Source organism: Caloenas nicobarica, chromosome 1 (genome assembly GCF_036013445.1).
Source record: "Caloenas nicobarica isolate bCalNic1 chromosome 1, bCalNic1.hap1, whole genome shotgun sequence".
In the NCBI taxonomy this organism is placed as follows: domain Eukaryota; kingdom Metazoa; phylum Chordata; class Aves; order Columbiformes; family Columbidae; genus Caloenas; species Caloenas nicobarica.
In genome coordinates, this window is record NC_088245.1 from 91,031,022 (window position 1) to 91,054,321 (window position 23,300).

The 23,300-nt window shown below is 39.4% G+C and overlaps 1 protein-coding gene across 1 annotated transcript in view; it reads right to left on the reverse strand.

The window, feature by feature from the left end:
- The window catches only part of CRYBG3 (crystallin beta-gamma domain containing 3), a 96,080-nt gene that overhangs the window by 68,703 nt on the left and 4,077 nt on the right, over positions 1–23,300 (reverse strand). The window contains exon 3 of the mRNA XM_065638848.1: positions 10,531–10,603. Coding sequence (XP_065494920.1) covers positions 10,531–10,603 — 73 coding nt within the window. The remainder of the gene's footprint in view (positions 1–10,530; positions 10,604–23,300) is intronic.

The following is a 23,300-nucleotide window of genomic DNA, read 5'->3' on the forward strand; positions in this document are numbered from 1 at the left end:
TTTGCATTAGGTCACTAATCCTATTTCAACTTGAAGATATATTTGTTTCAAGTAACCTAAAATAAGCAAGTAGGCTTATTTGTTAATAGTCCATCTAGGATCATGTTAATGATGAAAAAAAGTGTTCTAATGAACACAGTTTAACCCTTAGGGAACAGCAATATCTTAAAAACTTGCAAGTTATACTTAGTGATATTGGAGCAGTGGTCTTTAATCTTCAATCTTCAAGCAATATATTTTCACCTTTTCCATATAAAGAGTAGATGCAATTACTTAAGTGATCAGACATATGTGTTGAAAATGGAATTGTTTATAGGAGGATAGAAACTGAATGGCATTAATTTGTCCTTGGGAAATCCATACAACCTCTATTTTCTTCACACAGGCAAGACACTCAAACAAGCACATTAAACTTTCAAGTAAACTTTCAAAAGTGGGCTAAGTCAAACTCTAGCCTTTTTCATCCCATCTGTGACAAATCCCACCTATCCCCACACACCACACTAATCAATAGCTGATGCATCACAAACGGTTGTAGTCACCCCTGTAGTATTCAGGGATTTACTATTTGCTAATATTTTACAGGTCAACTCTACTCAAATCCACTCCTGGAAATGAAGATGACAACACTGCAGCTTAGAGATGTACGGCAGTGCTGGCTGGTATCTTCAGCACTAGACAAACTACACAAGTAACACGCAAACCTCAACCCTTGAGCAATTCACTCAATTTCACAGGAACTAAGTACTTTGCACAAAATTTGATAATACATGAATGATTCACCATAGTCAACTTCAAAATTCTACTGTCATAGTTTCTTTCTTCACTTTGATTAATACCTCAGCATTCTTCAATATCAGTTTTTGATTCAACTTTAAGTGAGGGAGGGCATTTCTCCCTTGTTCTGTGATTAGCATAATTCACACAAATTTCTCAGATTTAAAAGAGCATCTCAGTGCAGGAGGTGCACACAAATCTTATTGTCTCTGCAGATATAACCATCATGGGCTATAAACATTTATATTATTACAATCTCTATAAAGTTAACAGCTAAATACTAAACCATAGAAGAAAAGATTACATTCAAAACTTGTCAACACCTTAGTATCCTGGGGTTTTGTTGTTGTTTGGTTGGGGTTTTTTGTTGCTGTTTGTGTGTGTTTGGTGGTGGTGTTTTGTTTTCGGTTTGTTGGGGGGGTTTTTTGGGGGTTTTTTTTGTGTGTGTGTTTAAGTCATTTGTATTCAGGAACTAGTGCTCAGGAACTGAGACTTCAAATATGGCTAAATCTCTACATGAGAAATTCTTTCACTAGCAACCCTGAGACATAACGTTTGTAAAGACTGTGCTTCTTATTTGTAAGCATAATTCATGCCCTGCATGAAAAGCTGTTTTGTAGTCTCTGTTTCCAGAAACAGAAATCTATTTAGACTTTCCTTCCTCTTTAATCTTCCTTTCCTTACTTAACTTTTGGTAAATCAAAAGAACAGGAAGTTTTAATATGAAAGGATCCTTCCATACCTTTAACCATAAATAGTGTCTTGCATTAAAAAGCCCTGGAGAATATTTACAATGTGCTTACTTGAAGATACATGTGGGTAATTAAGTACCAATACAGAAACTACGCAAATCTTTCTTCCTTTCAATATAATCAATCCTGCACTCCATATATTCTCTCTCCTACTCCACTTTGCTATGAAAGACAGCACAAGCTATTGGTGTTTTATCATTTACCACTAAAATCTCAATTCAAACTTCGAGCCACTGTTTAGGCATTTGACCAAAAAAACCTGTTCCTGCTACAAATTTTGAAGTTTGTATTTTAAGATCATGCCATATTCAAATTACTGAGATGAAAGCACATGATTTGTGAAGCCAGTAAGCTTTTAACACAACAGAAGCCTTCAGGCACAAGCACCTGACAAACGCAGCAGCATGATGGCAATTCCATGAGGCAACATCACTGTAACTTTCACTTATTTCCTACGCCTCTCTCTGAGCTTGCCTCTGACAGAAGCCTCCAGCAAACGCTCAGGGGAAAAAAGGCAAGGGCACAGGGTATACACAAAGTAATCCTTTCCCTGGTATATCCCACCGGTTTCCAACACTCAGGGCTTTTAGTTGACATTGACAACAGCAGTTGCATCTGTCCTCCAGTTAGGCTTGAGCAGCTTGATATTTGCAACACTGGAAGAATACCAGTGACTCTTCTATCAGTTACATTTCATATCATTGGTTAAAAAAAGAAAAAAAAAATCCTCCTCCAGTGTCATAGAATCATTTTGGTTTGAAGAGAACTTTAAGATTGTCAGGTCTAACCGTTAGCCTCGCACTGCCAAGTCCACCACTAAACCATGTCCCCAAGAACCTCATCTAAGCATCTTTTAATCACCTCCAGGGACAGTGACTCCACCACTTCCCTGGGCAGACTGTTCCAGTGCTTGACAACCCTTTCCATTAAGAAGTTTTCCCTAATATCCAATCTAAACCACCCCTGGCACAACTTGAGGCCATTTCTCCTCATCTTATCACTTGTAACCTGGGAGAAGAGACCAACACCCTCCATGCTACAACCTCCTTTCAGGTAAGTTGTAGACAGCAATAAGGTCTCCCCTCAGCCTCCTCTTCTCCAGGCTAAACAGCCCCAGTTCCTTCAGCTGCTCCTCATCAGACTTGTGCTCCAGACCCTTCTCCATCTACACTGCCCTTCTCGGAACTCTCTCCTGCACCTCAGTGTCCTTCTTATGCAGAGGGGCCCAAAACCGAACACAGGATTTGACGTGCGGCCTCACCGGTACCAAGCACAGGGGGACGATCATTCCCCTAGTCCTGCTGGCCACACTATTCTCAATACAAGCCAGGCTTACCATGCAAACAATGGTTTGTAGAGTAAAACCTGCCTGCCAGATCCCCATTGAGATCCTTGCCGATACAAGGAAAAAAGTTTTCCTGCTGTAGTGTTGTCTTTCTGCTCCTTTGTATATGGACTGTCATCAGTCTTGCCCTTGCCTCCCCTTTCCCACTCTCCGTGAGCTTTCCGGCTTGTGACATGCTTCATAAAGCTTTAATTCCTTTAGCAACTTGTTACTCGAAGTTTGACTGGGCAAGCTCTGGGTAACCTGGCTTGACCTTACAGCTGAGCCTACTTCAAGCAGGAGGCTGGGCTAGATGACTTCCGAGAGTCCCTTCAACCTGAATTATCCCATGGTGCTGTGACCTCACGTGCAGTGAGGCTGGCGCAGAGGGGAAGCTTGGCAGAGCGTGAAACGAGGTTATGACTCAAATCAGGTGACAGAAGAGACTGCAGCGGTAACTGCTGCCGTGTCTACTGCGCGCTCAGGTAGTGCGGTCCCACCTTGCTGGAGCAACCGCTGCAGAGAAGCTTGGCAGCCGGGACTCAGAAGACAAGCCCATAATGCCTTTTCTCAAGCACGATTCTTATCTGAACTAATTTATTCATCGGTAGACTAGGTATATTTTCCAGGCTGTAATCTGCTCCTGACTGCAGCACATACACCCAAAGCCTAATTGCACCTACGCAGTCAGAGGCACAGGGCTTGCTCCGGGTGTGAGCAGACCCCCGCAGCGCAGAGAGCAGCTCCAGCAGCACAACAGCCCCCTGAGGAGGGTTTGCTCTGCCAGGTTTGCCTCGCCTCCCGTACCACCTGGGAACAGCCACGCTGATCCCCACCATCCCACAGCAGTTGAGCGGCAAAAGTCCAAATTGCCAGAGGTTCTCATTCAGCAGGGGTTACTGCCTGCCAAGAATACAATCTCTTTTATTGCCCTAACGAGTGAATGAAATGAAAACATTAACAGCATTAAAACACAGATCTCCGCGAACAAAGAATTAGCTTCCAGCCACAAGAGCCAGATATTTCTGGTGTCGCTCCCCATGAACGAACGCTCATTACAAAGCAGAAACTCCAGACAGCTGCGTGGAGACCTCTCACCGACCGTCTGTCCCGCTGTGCTGGGACCTGCGGATGGAGGATGTTCTGGGGATCACGCGGGTACGCTTGTGCCCTTTAAACACCCATCTCACCTGCGGCTGTGAGAAGACAATCAGCCAGCAGAATTTTAGGATCACCACTGAATCACCCTAGGGACCTCTGATAAGCCCCAACATTTAACCCAAACACCTCAATTTACTCATCTGAGAAAGAGCACTAACCCAGAATTTGTTTGCTAGCATGTAGAAGGAGTTTAAGAGTTTCAGATTAAAGTCTAGGATGCACGTTCAAGCATTGCTACCACTAATTCTGGAAAAATTAACCATGTTCTAGCTTTAGCTTTGACCTTTCAACATAGCTAAGGTGGCTGCATTTCATTTAACAAATCTGAGCATCCCATTTAATCTGAACAGCAACAGTCTGTAAATTTTGTATGCTAAACAAAATCCACAGTGAGATAACCTGAGTTGCAGGCAGACCACTACAACCCCACAATGAGTCACTACTGCATGTTTTTCAGCAGATTTCCCTTTTCTAGGAGGCTAAAGTATCTTCAGCATTATCTCCCACTTGTTTGCAATGGGTACATTAAATCCACATATGAAATAAGCTTTTTAATTTTTTTCCAGCTACTGTGGGAAAATAAGTTAGGCATTCTCAAGCAACAGGAGCCAATACATACGGAAACCTAATGAAAACAACCAAACATAGTGACACATAGACTAAGAACAAGACTTGTTTAAGAAAATTGGCATAGTATGAAGAGAAATTCAGGAAAAATTACTGTAAGACAGAGAAATACTCTACAGGCAGAGAATTCCTAGAAGTCTACTGTTGCTAGTGTTAATGACAAAAACGGATTTCAAAAACTTGTGGTTGAAGTAGGTTTTTCCTTTTTATGCCAGTAGAGTGGTGATGAAGAAGATGCAAGGAGTTACACCATTGTCAAAAACTATTGTCTTAATTAAATAATGACTTTTAAATAATCAGAAAAAGAAAAAACCCCACAAAGATAAACAAAGACAGCCTTGGGGTTTTGAGGGGATTTAAGTCAAAGGTGATTTCTGCATCTCTACACATAAGTGATGCTTTGAACCTCTGAATACTTTGGCTTTTTTTATACCGTGAAGTTTTCCTTCTGCATCCTCCTTTCTCTGCTTGTTTTGACATGAAAAAAAATCAGGTCACAACCACCCTCGAAGACAAGAATAACTAGAAGATTAATGAAACCATGGCACCTTCATACTCATGAGTAAAAGTTAAACAACAGGAAGGAACTTCCAGTTAAAATGTATCAGGTTTGCATTTTAAAAAATAAACCTACTTAAATTCAATGACTATTCAACATTTGGAAATGCAACTGTGTCTGTTGAAAGTTCAGCACTGGGACTTTAAAAACTTGTTTATCCATTTGAATTCTTGAAACACCAAGAGTCCTTAATGTAGATTTAATTTGTCAAATGAGGAAAGAAGAGATGAAACAAACTTTCTCTGAAACTTTAGTGTTCACCTAAAATCTGCGGAAGTATCTAGACTCACCTTCCCTGGTAATAGAACAAAAACCAAGGTGGTAAGAGTAAACACTTCAAATGAATAGATAGAGAAAAAGGAGGCACAATCTGAAATAAAGTTTCTGTTAAGTCACCTTTATGGGGAATTGTAAACTCTGAAAGTATCTAGAATGACAAAGTGAACTTTATAATTTAAAGAATTCTGTTTACGCCATTTGCAGAATTACTTCAAAATTTCTCCATCCTGGATTTTCTCCTGAAATTCCTGTAAAGTTCTGATTTAAGTTTAAAGATTAGTCAGTTCTCAGTATGTAACCATCACCTTATTTCTGCAAGGTCTAGTAAGGAGCCAGAGAGAAAAGAATTAAATTGTCTATCTTATTTCTGTTCTTTCCTCTAAGTTTTCCCAATATTACACTTCCATTGCTTTTTATGGAAAATGTTTTCATAAACATTAAATATTTTTTCTCTCTCTTACTTGACTATTCCCTGGCATTTGAAAATAAATTAAAAAACAAAGGTGAAATTCAGCTTTTCAATGAAGGTGTTGCACAAGCAGGCAGGACAGCCTGTAAGAATAGCTACATACATGCAGCAAGTTCATGGAACTTTTTTTTTTATATATATAAAACTTATGTGATTTCATACTCTGGATGAAAAATGATGTGACAGAGAATTATAAAATAACTTAGGCTGAAAAGAATGTGGCTGGGGAGGTCACGTAGTCTAAGCTCCTGCTTAAAGCAGCTCCAGTTAGAGCAGGGCTTCATCCAGTTGCATTTTGAGTATTTCCAAGGATAAAGATTCTGCAACTTCCTTGGGCAACCTGTTCCAATATCTGACCACCCTTACAGTAAAGGGGGAAAATAAAAGAAAAAAGAAGAAAAAAAAAATCTTATAGATGAATGGAATTTCCCTTGTTCCAACCTGCACCTATTGCCTCTTGTCCTATTTTTTGCAACTCCAAAAAGAATCTGGCTCCATCTTATCACATAATTGCAGTTCTTGACATCAACTTTTAATAGTATGTCTACTGTTCAAATACAGCTGTCTTTAGGGTACCTTGAAATGAAATTCATGTGAGAAAGCAGGGCTACAGAATGATCTCTTCCCCATGTTCACAACATACAGGAATAATTGTCAGAGGACAATTAACAACAAGTTTAATTTGTAGCAAGAAAGTTTTAGATGGGACATTAAGAAAAAGACTTTCTAATTATAAGGTTTACAAAATCAGTAGAACAGTTGTCTGGTGAAGTTGCAGAGATCTTAGAGATCTCCATCCCTGGAGGTCTTTGAGAACAAGTTAGACAAACTTCTATCAAGTATGACATGATACAGAGATCTCACCTTGGGGCAGAGGAGTGGACTAGATAATCTTTGCAGTACTTTCTGCCCCTGTGTTTTCTATGAAGGTTGAGACTGCCTCTGGCTAATCCAGGTAGCTAGCACCCAGGCTCGAGCCTATGGGCCTAATTATAAAATATTTAATGCTATTAAAATACTGAAGTCTAAATTATACGCTCGGTGTATTGTATTTGTACCTACTTTTTCAAACTTTTGCATTTGCCTGACAGAGCTCAGATGGTAATTCCTGAGTTGAGATGCTTAAAAATGGCTTCCTAATCAGTTACGGGAGATTGTGCTATTTCCCCCATGCCACTACAGGAGGGATACTTGGGGACGATTGGCAGACAACTGACAGCCTACGCTGTCATGGCAAAGCCATCACTTGGATGAGAACCTCAGGCAGGGTATGCCTGGGACCTAAGCCATTCACTAGTACTGGAACTAACCCAAGCACTTTCCACCACTGGTACTGCTACAGTATGGTAGTACACGTAGAAGCTGGTTTAGGTTTACAGCACAAGCACGTCCAACAAGAGTGCTGTGCGATTTCTTCAAAACTGTACTAACACGACATTCATACAGTAGCAGCGCCAGCTTATTTGGTAGCTGTTCCACACAATCCAACTAATAACTATGTCCCAGTTGTAAACCTCTGTTTCAAGGGCATTACCAAAAGCAAAAGTATGTGAAACATACTGCTGCAGGAAGCACTGTTGCAATATTCCTTTTAAAAACAGAGTCCCTGTAGTGCTAAAAGTGAGGTTAATGATACGCTAACGTGTACTGGACACTATGTAATGCAGATACCTATAACACTGAACATGAAGGTTCAAGAACTGTTTACATCCACACAGCCATCTGTTCAACAATCACATTGCTGAAAGGAGCATTTACTCAGAAAGAGCACTGTTTACAGCTCTAATTCAAAGAAACAGAAGCAAACCAAAATCTGTAAATAAACAGTGGTGGGTGGCAGAGTACTTTCTAGCAATGAATTAATAAACATGGCAAATACATTTCCGTAATGTTTTCTCAAAAGTGATCAAATGACAATTGATAAAGTCACCATGACATAGAAAGATTAGGCTTCGTATTTTCATAAGGTGAGTATTAAAATATCTTTTCCTCCCTCTATGAGCTAAATATTTAATCAGAGGGAAAAAATAGCAGGGGTAAAGTACAGAACTGGTAACTAAAGTGCTCAGAAGAGCCACTGCAGCTCAGCACATTTCCCAGCTCCACTCACCCAGTCAGCTATAATTTAGATGTCTGACCTTTGCTGCTAAATCAGACTTACAGTTCCCCTGCTATTTTGCCCTTGACCTCCTGCTGAGATGGCCAACGAATATACAAAATCATAGCACGTAAGTCTACGTGTAGGTCTATCAGAAACATGATAGCTCGTTAACTTGGTGAGAGACAGACACAATATGGTTTCAACTTTTAGTCACCATCCACCCAAACTGACTAGGTAGCAGCACAGTTCAGAGACACGGGCACGTATGGAAACCTGCCCAAGCCTGATCCATGTAGGTATACAGATTTAGACATTCCTCACAAAGTACACTTTCCATAACAACAAAATATTTCTTTTTAACCCATAGTAACCTTGACAACTCAATGAATAGAACTGGAACGTCTTTTAATACCATACATTACCCCTTTCAAATGAGACAGTCTCAGTTATCTCCAACTGTTCAGCTGCATTCTCGCGATCTTTGCACAGGACAGATTATTTAGGACAGTGTCAGGCATTTGGACAGTGTGGTGTTATCAAAATGCTACTCTGTGTAGGAGGGACCAGTGGTAACAAAGGAAAAAAAAAAGCAGGGGGAGCACTGGTAGAAAATAAATACTTTCTCCACCTTCTCTGAATCCATTTTTATTATCTAGTTGTGATTTCAGTGCATACAAGATATAAAATTATTGTGCGAAAAGTACTCACTACTATGCATACAAAACTGTTCAAGAGTATCAAAAGATTTTTGATCAGCTTAAGAAAACGGGAAGTAAGTTAGACAGGAAGCCCTCAGTGCAGTTGAACAACCAGTACATTCTAGTAATATGAAAACCACACCTTTCTTATAAAGCCTATACAAACACTAGGTATTATTTCAAAGATAATGTAATGTACACTGTAACACTTTAGACTTCTAAACATACGTCAAAGACAACATAGTTAAATAAAAAGTTATGGCAAGACAAAGAAAACAGATCAGATCTCAGAAACAAAACTTCACAGCATGAATATTGGCACCAACTTTTAGTACGGTACTACAAAAACACAAGTTCTGAGTAGAAGACTTTACTGCAACAAATTTAGATTCAGCTGGAAAGATTCCGAGTTTGGGCTCTTTTAAATAAAAAAATAAAAGAGATTTAGTTTTTGACAAGAAAGAGACACTTAAACCTACCATGCTCCCCTTGTTCCACCTTCACATCCTCCTTGTTCCTTGAGACCTGGCCCTCTTCGTACTTCCTTTAAGAAATTTCTGGTGTTGAAGTCCTACGCACATATGCTAAATAATCCCCCTTCCCCAGTCACAACCTTCTTTGAAAGGAAAATCTGTTTTAGAATTTTTCACTTGTCTAACATAGAAAAATAAGAATTTTTTAGAATGCACAGAAATTTCTTCTACTACAGTAGATCTCCTCCAATTTATCAGAATCCTTTCTGCCTGCATTTCAAGGCATAAAATCAATAAGTCATGATTTATAGTAACAGGAAGGCATTCAGTGGTATTTCCCATGAGCTCGGAACTGACAGGGCTGGCTTCTGAACAAACGTCACCTCATGTTTTCCACCTTGATGTAGATAAACTATGCTCAACACAGAATTGAACGAAGGTAACAATCCTGTTGGACTGAACTAGGTCTTTGTAGAGGCAACTGCACTTCAGCAAAGCCCAAACAAACAGTCCCTGGATATTGAAGATGCTACGACACAGAGACTGTAGGCCATACAAGAAGACCACCGGTTCCTTCTCTGTACGCTGTTAGCGCTTGATAAATGCAACACAGGATAGAAATCTCGGATTCAGTGTGTTAAGAAACCTACTGCATCCCCAAACAAATGTGGCAGATGAGTCATGGCCCTTTCAGGGAAGTAGCCACAATATTATCTGCATTAAACTAAAAGTACTAGGAAAAGGAACAAAAAAACCCAAGCAACAGTGCTTACTGAATGAATCACTGAAATGGCTCTGTGCAGGCATGATATGGCAGCTGCAAAGACAGATGTTATCACCAGGTCATGTCCTGTACATAATTATTTATGATATTTGACTAAATCTAAACACAACTTTATAGGCAACCACCACTTTGTGTCAAGTGACATAGAAGAAAGCCCTGATCACAGAGAAGCACGTCCTTTTCTTTGCAGTAAAATGCTGACAGGACAAGACAAGCATGATTAACATGGATAACACTGGTAAAGAACAGCCAACACATACAAATGTCAGCAGAAAGGTCTTAACAGTGCTTTTGGCTGGCTACCAGTGGCAAACACTTGCTGCTTAGATATTCGTAATTTATATAGAAATAGTGCTTTAGAAGAATGTCTGAAACCATCTGGCATAACAGACTCTCACCCAGAATATGGCAACCAGGTGCTAAATCGCAGTGCGGGAATATCTCCAACATCAGAACACTAGCAGGTAGTCACAAGCAAAGGTGGCAGGCTTTAGCTCAATTAAATATTAGTAAATAAAAATCATACCTTCGAAAATGCAGGTAGAGTTGTGCTTTCCTTCTGGTTGCTCTTTATAGCTTCATTTCCTTTGTTTTCAGAACTGAAAAACAAAGATATTTTTTAACACTGAGGACCTGCATTATTCAAGTCTGAGAGCCAACACAGTATCATTCAATTTCAACACAAGAGAGCATTAACTTGAAAGGACAGGAGAAAACATTTTCCAAACCGTAGCCCATATTCTGGACATATTGTAACTGAAAAAGCCACGCCAAAAAAAGCTGGATGGAAGCAAAATGCGTGTTTCATCTCATACACAGGTTTTCAAACTCAAGCATTCAGAAATGGCACACAGTGTTCCGGCAAGTCCAGCTGAAAAAATGCCAAGCTTTATGTGCATATGTGCTATTTTCTGCTGGAAAAATGATACTATAGTTTATCAATCATCTGCTACAGCAGCATTCATTGCCATAGCACTATCTGGCGCAGCTACAAGGTACCCCCAGTCCTTCTACTGAGGATGGTGATTGAGTTGAGCATACTCAGGGCAGATGGAATCATCACCAATTGTAGCTACCACATTTAACACATCTTCACTGAACATACCTAATGAGGGTTTGTAGGCAAATTCAGAAGAAATTTCAGAACAGGCATGTTGTTATTACCAAGGCAACACCCACTGCTCCATTTTGAAAGTCAGAAGTCCAAAGTCATGTATGTCCTTATTGCCAATTTACCTTGGCCAAAATTTTCTTCAGAGTCTATCTTTGGAATTAAGAGAATCATTCCCCACCCATCTCCTGCTCCTGATTCTTAAGCGATCCTTAAGTAGAATCCAGCAGACATTTTAATCAAAACCTTTATGCTATGTGCAAATTAAAAGCAAAAACATATCAAGGGAAACATTAGATGATGTTAATGACAGACATCACTCCCAGCATTGCATATCATAAACTGAAGAAAAATAACTTTGTACCAATATATCACGTGAGACATGCTCGGTATTGCAATGAAGAGATAATCACTTAAGAAACCCTGTCTCATCAATTTTAGAAATTTAGCTTTGCTATTGACAAATGCACAAGCCCTTATTTCTGAATTTGTATGAAGAGATGAATGCTGTTTAATAAAAATAAAAAAATAATTATTTTCATTTTGTTTAAATTCTGCCAGAATTTAGAGAAAGGATTTAGACATACTGGTTCTCCTACCACTACTCAGTAAGACTTCTGAAAAGAAAGGTTTTCTTCCTATTGTGGATTAGGTATCTGAGTTAAATATACGTCGATATACACACAAAATACAAAAGCCAGTCTGATTAAATGTTCAGTTTCCCTTTCAGCTGCTCAGAGACAACATTCCCTGACAAAAATTAAAACAGAACTCTTCTGCAGTTAAGCTTTTCAGGATCTTTCAGATCTTTTTTAGATAGATACATCAAAAGAAAAGTTCCTTCCTCTCTTTTATAGGTCCTCTTCAAGTTGAAAACCATGTACTTTCAGATCACCTCAGGTACTCTTTCATAATGCATCCATAAACACAAAGATGCTTTTTCAGGGGAGAGCAGCAGACAGAAAGTCTTGGCTGTTCCTTGCTTCCCTATAAGACAGAGCAGATGAATTAATAGTCTATCCTATTAATTTATTCTGCTGTTAATGTGCTTCATGCCACAATCGCTTCTGGACGACCTGGCACACTATGTAACCTACTTTCTCCCTCCTAGGTTGTTTGGTTTTTTGTTGTTGTGGGGTTTTTTTTTTGTTGTGTGTGTTTTGTTTTGTGGGGTTTTTTTTTTAATTACTATTAAATAAACATCCTTACCAGATCTGCATTGCTTTTCCTGATGCCGATACACTTGACACGAGCAGAAATCTCCTGTATTTAAGAGTGGAATAATGAGGTTGATCTCCACCAGACCTCCTCCTTGGCTTCAAGTATCTTTATGGAACTGGTCTGCAGACCACAAATGAGATCCTTTCTTTCATTCAGTATCACCAGCATCCTATTCTTTTATCACTTTGTTTTGCTCATATTCTTCCCTTCACATCATGTTTTTTCCCAAAACTTTTTGCACTTTCCTGCTTCTTGTCTGTATTTGAAATACATTCCTGTATATTCTTTCAGCTAGCCAGGCTTGGACAGATTGCTATGGAATTCCCTAGGGTACATACCAAAACGGAAAGAATGCAATTCAGCAGATAAGCATCTTAAAAACAGTGAGTAAAAAAAAGAAGGTATCAAAACTTTACTTTCCAGTATAAAATAAACCTAAACCTGGAAGCAACTCTATACCCTTTCATGGTTTACATTCTAGCATTTCTACATTCTTGAACCTTTTTGCTTTAGGGTGTAGCTCCTCAACACGCTGACTTTGTCAGCAGAACCAGCTTTAGAAATCTCCACACCTTCCTTCTCAACCTCAGCTATCTCTTCCCACCCTTAACTCAGTCAAGCAGGGCTCTCAGTAGGGCCATGGTCTTGGATAAAATCAAGGAGGGGATCAGAAGCTTCCACCAGGAAAAACTCCGAACATGATTCTGTCTAGAGGGCAGTGACGTGTAACCAGCACAAGGGAAGGGGCATTGAGTGCCACCCAACAGCAGGAGCCAGCAGGCACGCACCGCTGCAGCTCACTCTGCCAATGAAGCTACTTTCTGTGAACCCCTTCCGCCCTCAGCCAGGGCTCCGTTTTAAATGGATCTTTGGAATCAAATGACTCGTGCTGATTGAATGAGATCTACAGCAAAAAAAAGCTCGCTTTGCTGGAAACGGGCTTCTTGGCTTGCTTAGGATGAAATTTTGTTTTTCCCAAAGAGTCAAGATTACCTTCTACAGCCTAAACACCATAGATGCAGCAGCTGGTGCCACATGCGGTACTTGGAACTAGAGAACAGGCTCACTGGGCTTAAACGATGCAGCTTATCACTTCTCGCTATCAACCCCCCTAAAATCTTTAGGGCTTTCCTCCCTCTCATCATTGCATCGATCACATAACAGTCACTAATGACACATTTGGGAACACTACACAGTATTTTCTGCACAAATTCTCTGAAGAGAAAAGCAAAATAGTAAAGTTCATAGGCCCACAAACAACCTTATAATCCCTGTTAAAAAACCAAACAAACAAACCCAAGGTGGAGCGAATGTAATTATACTATACATTCTTATGTTGCAACATAAGCCCATGTTGTCCATAGGGGTCTATACTCAGAGATGCAGTGAACACAATTATTAAGCTATAGCATTCACAATTAACATTGATTCTTAGGGAAAACATAAGACATTCAGCATTTATGCTAAAACCTACGCATTCTTTCCGCCCCCTCCCACCCCCAATATGCTTATGCAATCCTATTGTTAGTGTCTAGATGTTTTACAACCTGTATTCTAAGAGGTTTTTGGGTGGTGTTTTGTTTTTGTGGGGGTTTTTTTGTTTGGTTGGTTTTTTTCTCTCTCTCTACAGGACAAAGTCTGCAATCAAAAATTGTTATAAATGTTGCCTTGGTGGCTACATGATATTACACCACCTAATTCTTACACCTTTGCTATGAACTGAAAACAGACTAGTAGTATATACAGGTTCATCATGAACTAGGGATTGTCACCCCCTCCTTTTGGCTATATCTGCATTATTAAAGTTTGGCTCCACCAAGTTTCATCCTTGCCTTGAGCTTTTCTGAAGTGGTGCACTTTTGGAGTGCTTTGCTATGGCAGGTACTGAGCATGTCATCTCCAGTTCAGCACATCTAGGGTTAGGCTTGTGCTTAAACACCCACATGGTTTTGCTAGATCAGCCAGCTTTCAGAGAGCATTTCAGCATTTGCACTTGCTAGATTAGGAAGATGAACCTCCCGAGTCTTCAACTCTATGGTTCACAAACTATCGTTTTACATTATACACCCAGCAATAGGACTCTACTGCTCCAGGTTTTGAATCTACTTTGTACTTGTTTTTCAGTAGTGAGAGAGAAAAGCATGATCTCAGGAATACAGAAAGCACCTCTGCTTTGCCAGCTTGCTCCCATGAACTTAACTATGCAGGCAGTCATTTACAAATTGTCACAATCACTCGTTTCCATATTTACACTGATTTTACTTTCATTTTATAGAATTTTAAAAAAAGGCATGGAAATATTAAATAATGCTCTGAGTAAAAAAGACATTGTCAAAATTAAGACTAGAAACCAAGCCTCTCAACTACTTCCAAAATATGTGATCTACTGCCTTCCTGCTATTTCTGCCAGACATTCCCCTTTCTCTTACATATGAGTATATCCAACATGGTTGGGTTAATCTCCAGCGAAGGCAGAGGGATCTCTTTTCCTCGACTGTCTTGCCTCTGTTCCCTACAGTCTTGCCAGCATGCCTAACCTGATTAGCATCACTCCTATTCTTTAAATAATCAAAATTAAACTCAAGTTACAAAAGATCCCGTTCTGTATCTTCTGCATAAACCTTTCTTTGTGTGATTTTCCAACACTTTCTGCTCCTCTGCTGCTGAAAATCTGTTTCAACCTTTCTGTAATAACTTGGACAGGTGGTGTCTGAATCAGAGGCATATTTGTGGTCCAAGTTTTTAATCATTACACTTACGCAGAAGAGGTTAGAGATTCGTATGGGGGAGACAAATGTTCATATTCTGCACTGTTATTCAAAAAGTAGACACATATAAGCAGAAGTACTCAAACTCAGGTTAGGAGGGGTTACAGTCAAGAAAAATATCAATTTAATGGAACAAATTTAAGTACATGGTTTGAGAGATGTTTTCCAACTGCCTCTAAAACCAGAACAATTACAATCGATCACATTTTCAAAAGGCCCTCATGGCATCTCCATATGGTGTGAGAAGTCTGCTTCCTCCATCCTCATTCTTCATAACAATCCCTCGGAACTTGCAAATTAAAAGCCCATCCCCTTCTTCCTTTATTAATCAACCCCACCCATGTTATGCACACAGCAGGTTGTGAACGTGTTGTGTCAGATAAAAAAAACAAGCTACAGCAGTGTGCAAAAGCAATAGAGCACAAAAATGCAAGTTTTGATGAGACTGACCAGACGCAGAGCTCACCAAACTGAAAGTAACCACTGTGACATCTTAGGTTCCTTTTACAAGGAGAAGGTACAGGCTGCTGATTGCTGTTTGGGGAGGTAGAAATTAATGGCCATTCTCTTACGGAAAGAGGGACAGCTGGCTAAAGCTCAACTCAGGCAGCACTTCTGGATGTCTACCCTCCCTCCTTCTCCCTCTGCTTAGCAGCAAAGTCTCTTCCAATGCAGCAGCTCCAGCATTTATTTCTCGTGTGGTCCAGATGCCATCTCTCTTTCTCCCTCTTCACAGACAAGATGACTCCCTAGGTACTCAAACCCTCTTTGCTACTGCATTAGGCTAGCATTATTGTTTTTAACTTCTCTTCAGATTAACTCAGAAATCATTTAGTCATTTAATGTGATGATTTTCATAGAATCATAGAATAGTTCGGGTTGGAAAGGACCTTTAAAGCTCATCTAGTCCAACCCCCCTGCAATGAGCAGCAATATCTTCAACTAGATCAGGTTGCTCAGAGCCCCATCCAGCCTGGTCTGGAATGTCTCCAGGGATCGGGCATCTACCACTCCTCTGGGCAACCTGTGCCAGTACTTCACCACCCTCATTGTAAAACATTCCTTCCTCATGTCCAGCCTGAATCCCTCCTCCTTTAACTTAAAACCATTACCCCTTGTCCTATTGCAACAGGCCCTGCCAAAAAGTCTGTCCCCATCTTTCTTATAGGTGCCTTTTAAGCACTGAAAGTCCCCAATAAGGTCTCCCTGGAGCCTTCTCTTCTCCAGGCTGAACAACCCTGACTCTTTCAGCCTGTCCTCACAGCAGAGCTGTTCCAGCCCTCTGATCATCTTGGTGGCTCCTCTGGCCCCTCTCCAACAGGTCCATGTCTTTCCTGTACTGAGGGCTCCAGAGCTGGACACAGGACTCCAGGTGGGGTCTCACCAGAGCAGAGCAGAGGGGCAGAATCACCTCCCTTGACCTGCTGGCCACACTACTTTTGATGCAGCCCAAGATACAATTGGCCTTCTGGGCTGCAAGCGCACATTGCCAGCTTGTGTCCAGTCTTTCATCCACCAGTACACTCAAGTACTTTAAAATCCATCTGTGTGAGAGTCTCCCTGAAGAATGTGAATGAACAGAAAACCATGAGTCTAATACTATCAAATACATATGTGCAAGACCAAAATCTCCATGAAGTTTCAGCATATTACAGGGATTCTCAAACCACATCCACAGACCAGTAGTAGTTATGAAGCTTTCATCACATATCTGCAAAGAGCCACAGGTTAGCTAGTATTGGTTTCTTCTCTATTCCAGCTTCCAAGTAGTAATTAAAAAGATGACTGCTAAAAATTCAGACCTTATGAGTAATATTTTTTCTATATATACACCAGTTGCCGTACAGACTCTTATGACTACTGCAGCTGGCCTTCTCCATCATCTAGATTATGGAATTTCCACAAGGTAGACCCGTGTCAAGCCTTTAATACCTGACCAAAAGATGGGAGTTTTGATTAAAAACCATGAAGCAATGGAAAATCTACCACATTTATAAATAAGACTTTTCCATGTAACTGCTATTAAATTCACTACTTCAAATTAGGTTTACTAGTCTGATTTGTCAAGCCTCATCCCTCAGATACAGGATTAACCTTCCTCTATGTGGGACAGATTACAAAGGCCTTGGGTTCAAATATCCTCTTCAAGTCACAGGTCTTCTATGACATGAAGCACTTAACTCTAATTTCCCTTGCAGTTATATAACTTGAGGCAGAGTCATTCCTCAAACTGTAACCCTGTCATTTCAAAACCTTCTCTTAAACAAACTAAACACTATTGAGCTACTTAATTTTATCCTGTGAGGGAGGTCTTCCAGACATCGAATTGTTCTGAAGCTCTTCTCAGAGCCCTTTTTTATTTTGCCAGCATCTTTTTCATAACGAATCGTGGACACCACAACTAGATTCAGTACTCTAGTAAGCAAAGTTCATTCACAGAATACACGTACTTTGATATTTATACATCCAAGAATTATATTTTCTCTCCAAGCCACCACTTTGCTTTGGCTGCTCATGTTCAGCTGATCGTCAACCGTGGCAACCTGGTCAGTTTTTAATGTTGTCGTCTACATGGCGATGCCCATACTTTTCACTCTACTTATCTGCAAACTTCACAGGCTACAGTTTTGTCCTCTTTCAAATTATTAGTGAATATATTAAATAAATTGATTCAAAAATACATACTTTTCATTTTCTTCAAATACATCAAGTAGAAAATTATTTTGCACATCTGGTCTTTTTACATCCCTCCATATGTTGATTCTTAGTCCACTGTCATTACACTTGCAAATATTTTAATTGGAGCACCAGCACCAAGTCAGATGCCTTAAAAGTGTCTAAGGAACTATTTCAGCAGTTTGTCAACTGAAGCTGTAATCTCATAAACAAAACTGAGTTTAACAATTCCCATGCTCCACTGATGCTAGGATCAACATCACATTTATTAACTTCTCAGGAGCCTTGGTAAATCAACTTTTCAATCCTTCCCCTTTAGTCCAACCAAATACAACATACTTAAAAGTAAAATACCAACGCTTTACTCTAATGTCACATTTGTGAAGCCATCCATGCGCGGTCAGGAGAACTATCAGAACCTGATCTACAAAGACAAGTCAGACAATTTCTTAAGAGTCAAACTTTTGGCATGTATGTTGAATGACATGAGCAAGGGTACGCTAAACATTTGTTAAATGAAAATGAAAGGAAAACTTTACTGTAAAGCCCAGTGGCAACAAGATGCATCTTAAATTTGTAGATGAAATTTATGAACATTCCCAAAAACTTCCTTCTGCATCAAATGACAGTTTAAATACATTAATATTTTAACAGAAAATAGTAACTAATAAAGAGCTCTTTCCTCCATTCCCCTTTGCCCCAAAACAGAATATTGCCTTTTCTGAAAAGCTTCAAAATGAAAAAGATATCCAACGTCTCAGCAAGATTTCTGAGGCTACCACTGTTCCTGGGAAACCAAATGGTAGTAGCAGTGACAAAGTCTTCTAGTCTCTGGCAAGGCTGTTGGGGCTTGTCTTAGAGAGAGGGAGTGTTTGCACAGAAATTTGTATGTGAAGTTTCTGGCTCTCACTTCTGTGCTTAACCTTAGGCCACACACATAGGGAAGGAGCAGTAAAGACATTAAGCTAAATGGAAATTACAAAAACAAGTTAGTTTGAAATTAGAAGGTTAAAGGAAAGCAAAGCTGCTATGCCATTTAAAATAAATACAACGGGAACTGGAGGAAAATCAACAGAAAGCGGAGAAAGGTAAAGAAGGAGAAAATGGAACCAGAAGGAGGGTGAGGCAGGACCTTATGCAAGGCAAGAGGTGTTACAATCAGCTGATTAATTTAAGTGTTGGAATAGCACAGAATGTATTATATTCAATTAAACTACCCCACTTCGAAACTGGTTTGATTACAGACAGCATTAATCAATGTAGATTGTTTTAACTGAAACAATTTTTCCTCTCAGATCTGTTTATGCTGCTTATTTACATACTGTTCTTTGCTTGTGTAGCAAAGCTAGGTCAGCTTCATTTTCTGCATTAGCAGCACTGTGTCACATAGACTATGTGACCTAAACAGCATGTGTTAGTATAAAACAGAGATTTTTTTTTTTTAATCCTCTTTCAAAAAGCAACTAAAAACATCATGGAAAAAAAATTGTTATAAAAAATCACAGATATGCCACATTTTACAATGAAAATGTATATGAAAAATGCAAGAACCAAACCATGTCTTCACAATGAACATGTACCTTCAAGTTTAAAGGCTGGAACTAAGTGAAATAAGTATGATGGCCCATGATCACCCTTGCTGAATAACTTAATCTGTTTTACATGTGAGGGAATTGAACAGCCATACAAAGGCTAGAGGAAAGAAATATAAATGTTTCTGAGTGGAGCCTACTTCGATATTGGACAGTAGGATTATACCAGATTACATCAAGGTTTTTCTTCTGGCATCTGTCAAGCATAGTAACAAACATTAATGTAGAATCTGCTCTATATTTGCCAGTCGGTTTAAGTTTCCAACATTCTTATGAAATAAATGTTACTGGCCACTAGCACATAAACTTGGTACAGTATCAGAAAGAGATTTATAAATTATTTAAGTTTATTAAGGTTAAAATTATTGAATTACTAGATAATGGAATAGACAGCCCATTATACAACTGTTTTCAAATGGCACATTTGCAGGGTTGGGGATCAACGATGGTACTTACAAATGGCATGAAAATAGGAGATATTGAAAAAAATAATCCAAGAAAGCTTTAAAGCAGCAGCAACTGTTGACCTCCCAATAAGCAGAGCATAACAGAATTTCTAAAAGATGTTATTAAGAAAAAGCACCTAGGAAAAAACAAGCAAGAGAGACTGGTGTCACCAGTAAAATGCAGCGAGCTCTTCTAGTCAGGCCGAAGTGGAAAACTCTTGGTAGAGGCACGCAAGGCTATGACTTCAAGACAATAAAATACTTCTCCAGTTCTCCCATTTTTTACTCACAAAATAAACATTGGGTAGTATTCTACAGACAATTTCCAGTCATTATTAAGGTTTCCTCCTTTGTGTTGAAAGCACGCATTTTCCATTCAAACAAAATAAATCTGATGGCTAAATTCATAGCATTTAATTGATGACTTTAAAAAGTCTGTTGTCACGGGAATTCTTTCTGCATTTGGTCTTTGTGCGTCCACAAGAAATACTTCCTCCTCCATTTTTCCGTACACAACACTGCCCACAGGTGAAGAGCAGATCCACAATGTTCATACACTGAGGCCCCAAGACCTCCAAACTGCTTAAGCAGATATACTGCCTTCATTAAAATATTTCAGCAATTTAAGAAACACTGAAACACTGAAAAACCAAGACTCTGCTTCAAAATAAGGCAAGTCATGAAGTCACATTAATGCAACGAAATTAGAGACTGTATTTCATGTTGCAAAATTGATATGAGAAACTGAAATGACTAAGGAAACTCACGTTTCTGATCTTAAAAGTCTTCAAAAGTGATAATGCAAAGTCAGTTAGAACCTATAAAAATTATCTTAGAAATTAAAATACCAGAAAAATAAGAAGATGTATTAATATCCCCCAGAAAGCCTAAGCAACACAGTGCTGTGCTACTGCCTGGAAGTATAATAGTATACACTAACTGAATCATATGAAATCCAAATACCCCTCAGAAAATAAAAGCAGCAGTTGGGTTTCCATCCTTTTAAGATGTTTCAATAATCAGAAATACAATGCCCACAGTAACATACTTCTGAATTTTGAGTCCTCCCCCACCCCCCCCTTTTTTTCCCCACCTCTGAGCCTTTTGTTCATCAGAGGAGAAGACTTAAGAGTTTTCATCTTTGCAAAATTGTTCTTTGAAACCAAAGACCTGTAGCTGTTCTGGAAATATTTTTGTATTAACTCTAGCACTTATGCCAATAATTGGAAAGAAGACAATGCTGTTAACATTTAAAATAGTGGAAAAAAAAATAATTTCCTTTGTTTCTTCCGAGGAGCACTACCATTATAATTAATACTCTAGTAACATTTCCTTTACGAAATGTCTCATCCATATATGGCTAAGTGCTGGGCTTGCTCCTTCTGGTCTCAGCCCCATGAGATGTCTACAGGTATGTACCTAATTCTAATCAAATAAGTAGTCCCATTATAGTGCACAGATCTATTTACCTATTTAATTACAGGCAACGAGGCTGGTACTCTGCTGAATCAGGGCCTTTGTTACTATTTTGAATTATCCTGCAATAAAAGTCATAACAGAAAAATCCAAGAAGCAAAAAGAAACAAAAAACCAACACCGCAAAATAAAGAGTCAATAAAAAATTTTCATAAGGCATCTTGCTTAGATAAGTCTTATTTGAATTCTTCTATGTGGTTGGAGTATTCCCCTTGCTGGTTCCACAGTCATCCCTGATGTATACTCACAAGTGAGCTAAAATTTAACAACAACTCCTCCTCTGCCATTTGAAAGAAGTTTCTTTACTAGAAAGCAGAGACTGATTCTTCCAGCAAACAATGGATTTCTTCAAAGATGCTAACGGTATCTGAATCAAAACCAGCGAAGAGGTAGCAACTTCAGAAAAAACAGGTTTAAAATGCATTACTCCCCTTTCAATCAATTCTCAGCAGTCCTCAAATGCACGGTTTTTACAACTACAAGAATACATGTTCTTTGTAAACAGCAACAATGACTGGCAGTCCCCGAGGAAGAAAGAGACTCTCTGATCTCTCCTCAGGCAGAATAAACAAAGTTCTTACATCTCTGAAAGCTCTTAGTTAGAAACTAATGGATTAACAGAACAATAATCTCAGCCTGGGAAAAAAAAAAAGGGGGGGGGGGAGGGAGAAGAAAACACAACCAAAAAACAAGCAACAAAGTCCTCTAAAACAAAACAAATGGTTGCTCTTCCCTGCTTGATGTCTCTGGTACACTTCAGCGATGCAGAAGAAACATCTGGACAAACCCAACAAATGCCAACTTACACTGGTAGTTATTTGACCAACCAATAGCACTTGGAGGGGAAAAAGACAAACCTGAAATGAACCTGCTAAACAATATACAGAATAACTAAAAAAAATACACCCATAGTTTAAAGGAGATTTTGAGGGTAGCTCTGGGTTAAAGTGATCAGTGAAAATTGTCACACCTCCTTGGCAGCTTCTAACATGACCTGAAAGGTCATGTTTACTTGTAACACAACAATTGCTCAGCCATGGAAGCTGTGTATTTCTGAAAGAATCCACAGTGGACTGACTTACACTCTAAAAGCTGTATCTTCATTCAGATGGACTAAGAAACATGTATTTAAAAAAACTAAATTAAAAAAAAAATCAGACTCCCATTAGAATAGTGAAAATTCAATGCGATTTTTTTTCACCCTGGGGATTTAGACTGCTCCAGGACAAACACCATGGTAACGAATAATCAATTTCGTATTATTGAAAATAGCAAATAACAGAGTAGAGCATAATGACTACCTTAGATAGAAGTTAATGATAAAGAATTGGATGAAAAGCACCAAAGCTCTCGTTCAAAGCAGCCTCAACTCTGAAGAACACACTTACGCAGGCAAGCATTTGGTGGGAGATACCTCACATTCACCTACATTCTATGTAAAAAACAAGTAAGCCGTTTACACACGTGCTGTGCTTTTTGCTGCCATGACACTCGCAACTAATCTGCGCGGGTTATTTTTTCCACAAGCAAGCAAGCCTGCAGCAATTCTCATGTTCATTGGAGCTAGAAATTGCTGCGAGGGCAAGTTATTAACATAAGCTCTTTGTCAAATGAGGTTCTCAGAAGAGTCTAAGACACTGATTAACAAACAGTGTAATTCCTCCTTCCCCTTCCTCCTATTCTAAACCAGGGCCACAGTAGGTTTGGGTTTTGGTTTTTCAAAGCTAAACCTGAACAAGGTGCCCGGAGCAAGAGAGGGCGAGAGCTCCACACCCCATTGAGCTGAGAGGCAGCTGTGGGAAGGGAAGGAAAGGAAAAGAAAGGAAAGCTGGGGGCTTCCACCCAGCCGCTGCTCCCAAACTTGCAGAAGCAGACTGGGAATGACTTTTGGACATACATAGTCTTATTTCTGCACACTTTCAAAATTTAGGAAGCCATCACGTTCTGCACAGGCATTAAGCATGATGTGTGTCTCCAGAGGTCAACACAGATATACCGGGTATATA